At 38.5% G+C, this 11,064-nt stretch overlaps 1 protein-coding gene across 2 annotated transcripts in view; it reads right to left on the reverse strand.

Moving 5' to 3' along the window:
- SWAP70 (SWAP switching B-cell complex 70kDa subunit) overlaps positions 1 to 11,064 on the reverse strand; it is a 153,141-nt gene that overhangs the window by 60,155 nt on the left and 81,922 nt on the right. The window contains exon 3 of one of the 2 annotated variants that reach the window (XM_006885421.1): positions 4,519 to 4,692. The exons of the other annotated variant lie outside the window; for it this stretch is intronic. Within the exon in view, the coding sequence (XP_006885483.1) occupies positions 4,519 to 4,692 (174 nt within the window). The remainder of the gene's footprint in view (positions 1 to 4,518; positions 4,693 to 11,064) is intronic. 2 annotated transcript variants of the gene reach the window in all.

Consider the following 11,064-nt stretch of genomic DNA (forward strand, 5'->3'; position numbering starts at 1 on the left):
ACATAATTCACTTTATTTGTTATAGAAAATCCACTAGGTGGTGGCCACAGCTGGAGCCTGAGTCCTCTGCACGGAGACTCTGGTGTGAGTCTTTACAAGATGATCTGTGAATTCCTGGCAGGGAGACTTCATGAACACCGTCTCTTTCCAGAGATCTGGGGTCAGATAGCTGTAGGTCTTTGAGATGGCATCAAAGGTGGCCTTAGCAAAGTTGCCCAGGGTAGCTGTGCAGCCCCTGGCTGAGGTGTAACAGTCATCAATTCCAGCCATCATCTTCTTAGGCACAGGGGCCGTGACGATTCCAGTGCCTTGGGGTGCAGGGATCAAACGCACCAACACAGAGCCACAGCGCCCAGTCACCTTGCAGGGAATGGTGTGAGGCTTGCCAATCTTGTTCCCCCAGTAGCCACGCCACACAGGGACAATGGAGAGCTTGGCTAGAATGATGGCCCCACGGATAGCAGTAGCCACCTCCTTGGAGCACTTGACGCCCAAGTCGGCATGGCCATTATAGTCTCCAATGGCGACAAAGGCCTTGAACCTGGTCCGCTGGCCAGCACGTGTCTGCTTCTGCACTGGCATGATTTTCAACACTTCATCCTTGAGGGACATGCCCAGGAAGAAGTCAATGATCTCGGACTCCTTGATGGGCAGGGAGAAGAGATAAATCTCCTCCAATGCTTTAATCTTCATATCTTTCACCAGGCGGCCCAGTTTGGTGACGGGGAGCCACTCCTTGTCTTAGGCTTTGCCTCCTCGAGCTCCACGGCCCCTCCCATGGCCCCGTCCACGGCCGGCCGCGGCCCCGACCCCGCAGACCAGACCCCGACCCCGCAGACCAGACCGCTACCGAAGCCTCCACGGAAACCGCCGCGGGCTCCCATCCCAGGGCCTCCAGAGCCTCCAGGCCCTCCCGCTGCACCGGCGTCATCCGCCATTTGGTATTTTCTCAGAAAAGCTTTATATATATATTTTTAATCACAATAAAAATAACTGTTTTTAAATATAAATCTATTTGTACTGCTAGCCAGAAACAATGTTAAGAGGGTAAAAGACAAGTAAAGAGGAAACCCAAATAACAGCATGACAAACAACAAGTAATCCTTTCCCTACTTCTAGGAAATTCTCTAGCCTCCAATGTAATAGCTAGAGCACAGTACCTGTTTTGTACCATGACAGGCCAGATGTAACACCCTCCACTAAGAAATGGTGAGAGAGTGCCAGAGAGAAAATTCTTCTTGGTGGCACCTGGCAGTTGCTGCAGAAACTCTGAGTTCCTAGGATGAGCTAAATGTCTGAGGCCAGAGGTCTCCTTGACGCAACTATAACACCTACTCACAGTAGCATTTCTTCATAGTTTCTCACTGAAATTACCAATACAGCTTTTACCTGGGTTTTCAGCCATCTTAGAGCTATATAATATCCTTTTTAAAGTTATTTTGAGTTTAAATCAATCAGCTTGGCTTTTTCCAACTAAGTATCCTGATTGGCAATTCAGTAAAACTATTCACTTAGAGGAATGTTTCACTCAAAATTAATATTCCCTTTGTTTTCCCGCCTCATATAACTTGCCCACTGTTTCTTCAATCTGGACTTGTTTTGAGGTCTCATTATAAACTAAAATTCTCCTCCTTTAGGGCTCAGCACAAGTGCTACCTTCTCCATAATGTAATAGTTAACATGCAATAAGTACTTACTAAGGGTCAGGCATTCTTCTCAATTAATCTTCACAACACTAGGAGATAGATACTAGCAACAGTCCCATTTTACAGGAAAGGAAACTTAAGTACAAACAAGTTAAGTAAATGATCCAAAGTAGTGCAACCAGTAAGCAATGCCAAACCAGCACTCAAATAAAGGAAAGTGACTTGAGAGTCAATATTTTTAAATACAGATCAGCAAACCACAGCCTACCACCTTTTTTTCTGTAAGTCTTTGGTCCAAAAATAGTTTTCTACATTTTTTTAAAGATTAGGGGTAAAAATAAAAGGAAGAAACATATTTTGTGGCCCTTAAGAATTACATAAAATACATATTTTAACATACACAAATGAAACGTTTTTTGAAACCCAGCCACATGCTGACTGTGGCTTCTTTCAGGAAGCAACAGCAAATACGACTAGCTGCAACAGAGACTGTGGGTATACAGAGACCACAGAGCATCAGATATTTAACATCTGGCCCTTCAACAAAAATGTTTAAGGCTCTGCTCTTAATGACTACGTAATGTTATCTCTCTTTAAAAAAATCTTCACTGATCCCTCACCTCATGAAGCTAAAATAAATTTTTCTTTTTCTGTGTTCACATGGTATTTGTCTCTTTCTCATAGCAAGTAGTTTCTTTTGCCATGACTTGTACTCAATTAATTTTTCTCCTCCAGTAGATTACAAATTTCATAAAGGCAGGAGTAATCTTTTTCACTTTTATATTTCCCTTTGTGCCTCAATTACTAGATAAATCAATATATTCTTGCTGACTTTAAATAAAATATTGCTGTGTGAACTTTCAAACAGATATCAGTCCTTTCCCAGCATGAACATGAGTCAGACAATCATAGACTAGACTCAGTATTAGCAGGATCACTAAAAATGGGCAGTCTCACCCATTATAGGAGCCCCAGTAGTTTAGTGATTAAAGAATTTGGCTGCTAACAAAAAAGGTCAGTGGTTCAAACCTGCCACTCCATAGGCGGGGGGAAATGAGGCAGTCTGTTTCTATAATGATTTATTCTTAAAAACCCATTTTGTTCTAAAATGTTAGAATCAATTGGATGGCAAGGGTATGGTTTTCCTGTTACCTTTTAGTCTTTTTAAAGGTAAGTTTGTCTTGTTAATCAAGTATCTTGATAGTATGTATTTCTTAGGAAATTTCACTTCTTGAAATTTATCATAAGGAATAACGAGACAAGAATGCAAAAAAATAAACGTAATAATAGTTGTTGTAGGAATTAACACATTTGCTAAGTGCATATTATGTGTCAGACATAAGATTAAACTACCCACCTTATAACCCTTGGAGTGAGTACTACTGATAGTCCTATTTTACAAAATAAAAAAAATTAAGACTAACAGAAGTTGAATAATTTGTCTAAGGTTAGGTCATAGATGACTATATATATATAATTTTTTTCTTTTATGCTGGTTTACTTACAAAGTTCGTATACATTGTCTTTCACACTAGATCTTTCCCATTTCTTTAATCTTAACTCACCCCACCCTACCATCAAATGGTGTGACCCTATGATTATTCCCCACCCGCCCATCCTCACCTCTCTGTTCTCACCATTCCCCCCTTAGATCCTCATACATGTTTTACTAGCTATCATTTCTACAATAATGGTCATATACAGTGTTTGTCCTTATGGGACTGAGTTAGTTTACTCAGCATAATACTCTCCAGGCCCTCCCAAGTTAGGTAGTGATTTACAAAACCATTGCACCTGCATGCTCTGTAGTATTCCATCATGTGAATATACCATAATTGTCAATCCATTTCATTGTGGTTAGACATTTGCGCTGTTTCCATAGTCTTACAATGGTGAATAATGCTGCTATCAACACTGGTGTACAAGTCTCCGTTTGTGTCTCAGTTTTTATTTTCTCAGGTTATATTACAAAAAATGGAATAGCTGGGTCATATGGAATTTCTATGTACAGATGACTTTTTAAAATGAGGAGACTAAAGCTGATTTAATTCTGTATTTTATTAGTCTTTTCTAAATTTTCTACTCCAATTTTTTTAAATCCCCAAACTAAATCCATTGTCCTCAAGTTGATTCTCACTGATGTGTAGCTCCATATAAAAACAGTAATGACACAGAGGGCTGCCAGAACTGCAATCTTTACAAAAGCAAACTGCCACTTCTTTCTCCCACAGAGTGGCTGATGGGTTCAAACTACCAACCTCTCAGTTAGCATCTGAGCTTGAGCCAGTAAGGCTCCTTTCCACTGTCCTCTGTAATGAGGAAGTAAAAAGCATAGAAATTATCTTTGTTTGTTTGTTTTCCCTTTGAAAGGCTAGGGGGGGAAATAATCCAAAATAAGCACCTAATGCTAATGCTCTTTTCATTTACTTAGAAAAGTAAAAAGTCATCATCTTGGACTTTGAAACAAGAATAATGTCAATAGTATTTACTCATACAAAACAGCTTTGAGAATTACATTCTGGATCCTTTGTGTTTCCTATATAGCATCTTTGCTAATACTGCAAGACAGATATTGCATTGTGCCTTGTACTGAATAAAGATTCTTTGGACATGAAGATGGTTTCATCTATAATTATAGCTATTTAGGGAGGAAGAGTTCCACCCAGTCTAAAAATCTCCAAGGGCATGACATCTCTCAGAATTACTAAGTTTTAGACTTTTATGGACTCAGGTTGTTTTTGCCTCTGCTCCAAAAAAATACGAGTCCAGGATTTCCTTTTATATCTAGCCTGAATCAGCACAAATACTTCCAAACCACGTTCTATTAAATGCTACAATAGCCATTTTAAAACTTGCCAAAGCTACACCTTACCTCTTCTGGCACAATAATTAACGGATACTTGTCTTCAGATAAGAAGTTGAATATAACCCATATTTTAAATGTATCTTCTTCAGTAATAAGCAGAGGATTCTTTGTGAGATTTTTTTTTACACAGAGGGTCCAACACATTCTGTTGAATTCAATTTTGTCAAAGTTGTCTTGGACCTAAACAAAAAGGGAGAGAAAAAACAATGATCTAGTCCAATATAAGCTGTATACGACCCAGAGAAAACAAAACAAAGACAAAGCCCACTACTAGTTTTTATTTAATCAGTCCAATTATGTAAGAACCATTTGCCAAGCATTTACTCTATGCACCATACTTCCAGTTGCTCAATTAAAAGTGTTTTACTTAGCTCAACACTATAGCTCTGTCCTTATTACTCACTTGGCCCATAAATACTGGCTTGTCATCTAACTGGGTTGTTCTGGAGGTTTTTGCCCCATGCACATATTTCATCTCTCATATAGACTACTAACTACAAGGAAGGAGCTGACAATATTGGTAATTCAATATGGGGCACATGGAGATATCTCTGCATTTATAATCAAAGAAGAAACTTTTCTCTGGACCAGAAGCTGTTTAAGTGAATGTCTAAGAAGATAGTTCTGCCATTCACTCATTTGTTCATTGATTCACTATTCCATCAACATTCACTATGACTCTATGCTACTAAGTAAGATTACAAAGATGAAGATGAGCTTAGTATCTGCTTATAGGGGGGAAACAGACATGCAAATAAAATTGTATACAACATAGTAATTCAATCATTCCCAACTCATTCAACAGGTAAAATTTAAAGAGTAATTATTATCTGTAAGCAACAGATATTTAACATCAAGACAATTAAACACAGTGTGTGAAAAACTGTAACAGAGATAAGAAGCATAGATACAGTGTGTGAAAAACTGTAACAGAGATAAGAAGCATAGATTCTCTGGCAACACTGATGGGTAAAAACATCTTGAGATTTAGGAAAAGTAATACAACAACAGAGTTGAATCCTATAGGAATCAAACAGATGAAAAACTGGATAAAAGGTGGTGCTTTTCCCCCCAGAGAGAACAGTATGTGAGAATGCCCAGAGGTGGAAACAACCATGGTCAGTTTTGAAGAACTGAGAAAGTTTAATGTAAGTGGGGCACTAGGTGATGGAAGGTGGTATAAGTCAGAATTATACAGATTGCAACAGAAACCACCTGAGGTTCCTTTAAACAGAAAAGGAACAACAATGGATAACTTTAGAGATAAAAAAAAAAAAATTACAATCCCAGAGGAACACGGTTCGAATCCACCCGATGCTCTGCCGGAGAAAGAGGTGCAATATCCTCCTGTACCAGTCAGATCTGATTTGACGGTACACGCACACAAAATAATAATAAAAAAAAAATTAGAGACTCTAGGCTCTCAAAGTAGGTGGGTATTCAGGTGGGCTAGGTAGTCATGATTACAGAGAAAATCACTCATAAGAATAGTCTGATAGAGACACCACTGCCAGTAGAACACAAGGACACTGCTCCTATTATTACTACTATCATTGACCCTGGTCTTGATCTTTTGTTATCACTCATTCCAGATTCAAATTCCTAAGCCTGGGGCACATTTGCATCCTCTAGTTGCCTGGAAAACAGGGAATGGCAAAGCTCTTTCATTTTAGAGATATGAGACTGGCCTTATTACCTTGCACCAATATCCTGTGCAATTTCCCAAATACAATAGTTTAGATGCTAAACACACAGAAAAATTACAAACATCTACTTTATAGGGAAAGATAAAGCTAGAAAGGGAATAGAAGAACAGATCATGAAGAGTTTTATAAAGAGCTGAAGAATAGATTATGGAGAGTCTTATAATTCAGGTTAAATTTTATCTATACTGAAAGAGTTGATGAGAACAATTCTAAATTGTGTTAAAGAATCTATATTCTGAGACACTAAGTAAAATGTACAGGGGGGAGAAGAAAATAATATGTAAAAGGCATTTCTTTTTGGAGAGCGATGAGCAAAACACATAAAATATAAGGAAGAACGTCAGTAGATGGAGAAAGGAAGTTTTTCCTAAACTCTGACTAGAATTTGAGACTGGCAAACCAATCCTCCAGAGGTAGGAAACTCTTCCTTCAGTATCCTGACTTACTCTGGCACAACTACCCAATACCCATGTACAGATAGTCCCGTGGAGGGCAAGCTGCTGTTGCTTTGGTGTTTGATTGGTTTTTGCTTTAACTGTTTATTAAAGGCTCTAACTAGATGCTCAGTTGGTATGCTGTCAACTCCTGGAGCCTTGTTTTTTGCCAATTCCTTCAGAGCAACTTGAACTTCCTCACCCTCGATGAGATGGATCGATTCTGTGAGTGGAGTGGTGGAAATGAGTGTGTTTGAGACGGCGAGGTTGGCACAAGATAGAACAGCATTTAGGGCTCTTATACATAGGGTCACTATGAGTCGCAAGCAACTCGATGGCATATAACAACAACAACTAGATGCTGGGCATTTTATGGACTTACATCTCATATTAGCTCTGTAAGGTCCCAGTTCAAGAAATAGGTTTTTTTAAAAAGTACTTTTACCAAATTCACACAGCTTTTGTTGTTGTCTTTATGTGCTATCAAGTTGACTACAACACATTAGTGACACTATGAGCAACGACTCTGAACCTTCCCTATCCTGAGCAAACCTCACCATCTCTGACACACTTGCCCTGATTGCTGGTCACTGTGTCAACCCACCTTATTGAGAGTCTTCCTCTTTTGTGGTGACCTTCTACATTTCCAAGCATGATATCCTGCAAGGACTGGCTCCTCCTAAAAAAACGCCCAAAGTATGTGAGATGTAGTCTTTCCTCTAAGGAACTCCCTGGTTTCATTTTCTCCAGGACAGACCTGTTTGTTCTCTTGGCAGTCCACTGTTGTTGCTGTTATGTGCCATCAAGTTGATTATGACTTACAGTCTCACAATGAATGACAGATGTAAGCCTTGTACCACCCGGTGCCATTATATTATCATCTTTTCTGACTGACTTGAGTCCACTGTTACAGTCACTGTGCCAGTCCATCTCATTGAGGGTGTTCTTCTATTTTACTAATCCTCCACCTTTCCAAACATGATGTCCCTTTCTAAGAAACAGCCCCTCCTAACAACATTTCCAAAGTATGTGAAATAAAATTTCTCCTTCTTTGTCTCCAAGGAACACTCTGGCTGCACTCTCTCCAAGACATATCTGTTCTTTTGGCAGTCCAAGGGATAGTCAGTATTATTCTCCAACACCACAGTTCAAATGCATCAATTTTTCTTTTATCAATCTTATTCCTTGTCCAGCACTCAGATGCATGGGAAATGACTGAAGAGACCATGGTATGAATCAGGCACATCTTAGTCTTAAAACTGACATCATTCCTCCTCAGTAATGTGGAGAGATCCCTGACAGCCAACATTCCCAATAGAATACATTTCCTGATCTCCTAACTTCTGGTACCAAGCGTGTGGATGGTAGATTCAAGTAAAATGAAATCACTGACAATTTCAATTTCAGTCTTTTCTCTATTTATCATGATACTGTTCAGTAGTATCTCTGTTTTCTTATGTTGAGATGAATGCAATCCATATTGAAGGATGTAGTCCTTAATCTTCTGCAGCAAGCATTCCAAATTCCCCTCAATTTCAGCAAGCAATGTTGTGTTACATGCATAATGCAGGTTGCTGATGAGTCTACCTCTGATCCTGATGCCACAATCTTTGTAAAGTCCAGCTTCTCAAATGATCTGTTCAGATTACAGACTGCAAAGGTGTGGAGAAAGGATACATCCTTGACACACTCTTTTCATGATTTTGAACCATGCATTGGTCCTTTGCTCTGTCTGGATAAAGCTTCTTGGTCTAGGCATAGGCTTCACATGAACACAATTAAGTGTTCTGGGATTGTCATTCTTCTCAGTGTAAACATCAAATCCAAAGTCCAAATGCTGGCTCTTTACACTACTCTTTCCATTAACACAAGGAGTATCTTGTGAAACTCTGTAACTGGAGAACATCTACATGATGGAGAGCACTTAAGTGATATGAAGCACATCTTTGCAGTAAAGGCAATCTCTCAACAAGATAGACTGACAAAATAGTCTGCAACAGCAGGCTTCTGCAAGGCAGTGATCATGATGATAACACAAGAAAGCACAAGGTTCTGATCTGTTGCTATAAGTCGTAGCTGACTTGACGGCATCTAATAATAATGTACTTGAAAACTAGGTTTCAAAGGCCAGCACCCCCAACTTTGTCCACACACGTACCTCCAAAAACACATGAAATTGAAGTAAAAGATATGCCACCTGTGGGAAAATGACACGTGCACAAAAGCACATGCCTGTTCACAGAACAAGAAGTGATTCTATGTGGACTATGTGGTGAATCATTTGGTTCCTGGTGGAAAGCAGTCAAATATACAGCTAGAAAAGGGAATAAAAGCCAAATCACAGTTTTACCATTTTAAGGAATAGTCTGTAGAACTTTACTATCTTAAGGGAAAGACATCAACACAATTGATCATTTTTTTTTTTTTTGGTTTTCTGTTTGTTTAAGTGTTGGTAAAAGTTTGCAGAGACCATTTCCAACTGAAGGATTTTAGTGTATAGAAATAAGCTGATAACTCCAGCCCTGATCATCACTCTGTAGAAAAGATGGTAATTGATGTAGACTTTAAAGTACAGTAAGGATTGCAAGGGAAAGTATTGCAAAGGACAGCAAAGGCATGGATGAGGGATGGTAAGCAGCCAAGTCTGGCTGACATATAGATACAGATCAAATGCAAAAACAAACTAAAGTCAGACTATGCTACTCTTGGTAACTGATTTTATTCTGGGCAGAAAAGGAACTAGAAAAGGTTTTTGAGTAAGAAATAACAAGTAGTCCTACATTTATAGAAAATTATACTCACAGATCTACTGTAGATTTCTAGTTTGAAAGGGTAGAGGGAGAAGGGATCAAAAGAGTAGCCAGACCAAAGGTGTTAAAACTGAAAGTCAGGTTATGATCTTGGTAAGGATGAACAGAAGAGGATAAATAAAATACAGATATTTGGGACTACGTGCCTGGACTACAATATTTACAGCATAAAGGAGGTATGAACAAGGGAGAAGTTCTAGTAAGTGTTGAGCTATATGCATCTTCAGTTTGTCCAAAGATAAACCTATCCACTGCTGACAAATTGGTTCTGACTCACAGCAACCCTCCAATGAGCTTCTAAGGCTGTAAACTTTTATAAAATGAGACTGCTCAATGTTTCTCAAAAGACAAAGAAAAAAGTGGAACTATGACCTAAAAGAAGGGTGGATTTGTGAACCCACTGCATACTAGTGGTACAAAAAGCCAGTATAGTCAAGGAAAGAGAACAGAAAATGAGAAAAGCAACGGGACCAAAACCAGAATCTCAGGGGCTATCCATATTCACAAAGTGGGAAGAAGAACATGACTGAAAGAACAGTCAAAGTGGTAGGAGAAACACAGAGATATGGCAAAAGAGGAAGAACTTTGATCAACAGAGCCAAATGATACAGGAAATGGAAGATAGAAAGTCCACTGGGCTTTAAACATCAAGGGACACAAATTAATTTTAAGAGACACCAGAAAATTAGGTAAGAAGCAGAAGATTTTTTAAAGGATCAAAAGCCAAGCAAATTTTTCATAAACTAGTTTACTTGGAAAATCTACCACTATCATCAAGTCAAATCATGGCAAGTCAATTAGGACTTATAGTGACCCTCCATTAGTTTTGGGGGGCTGTAAATCTTTGAGAGACTGTTCATCTTTCTTCTGAGGTGCAGCTGATGGTTGTGAACCACTGACCTTTTGGTTATATGGCTAATATTTCATATACTCTACCACCAGCTTTCCTGACCCCAGAAATAGAGCACAGCGTTTTTTACACAGCCCACTCTATCTTAATTTTAATAAGCTGCCTTTCTAGCCCACTAATTTCTCTTTCATTTAATCACGTTCAATCTATAAGCCTATTAAATGATTGTATTTACACCTTTTAAAAGCACAGTACTAAAATTTTTTAACATCCAATGGTATAGTATCTGTACAGGTGTCTTTACATAAGATAGAGTATCTAAAGAAACAAAGTCAATCTTTGGTTTCCAGATTTTACATATCATATTAAAAAATAAATAGTTTTCAAGATTTAAGAATAAGCATTTAAAAAGAAAAATACACACAAAAGAATCTTGCTAAATAAAAAAGAAAGTAAAATATTTGGATTATTATTACATTATATCCGCTACTGAGAATATACAACACTAAACCAGGAAAAAGAACATGTTCTTATGTACTAATGTAAAACAATCAATATGATATAAATTATTAAGCAAAGTTCAGTAACACTTTAAACTATGAATCTTAAAATACCAGTGAAAAAAAGCAAGTTCTGAAAAACTAAAGAGTACTTCGGACATGTTGTAAGGAAAGACAGGTCCTTGGAGAGGGACATCATGCTTGGGAGGGTGGAGGGACAGCGCAGGAGGGGAAGACCCTCTATGAAGTGGA

The sequence above is a fragment of the Elephantulus edwardii genome, unplaced genomic scaffold, assembly GCF_000299155.1.
Source record: "Elephantulus edwardii isolate Elephantulus edwardi_28Jun2011 unplaced genomic scaffold, EleEdw1.0 scaffold00044, whole genome shotgun sequence".
Classification (NCBI taxonomy): Eukaryota; Metazoa; Chordata; class Mammalia; order Macroscelidea; family Macroscelididae; genus Elephantulus; species Elephantulus edwardii.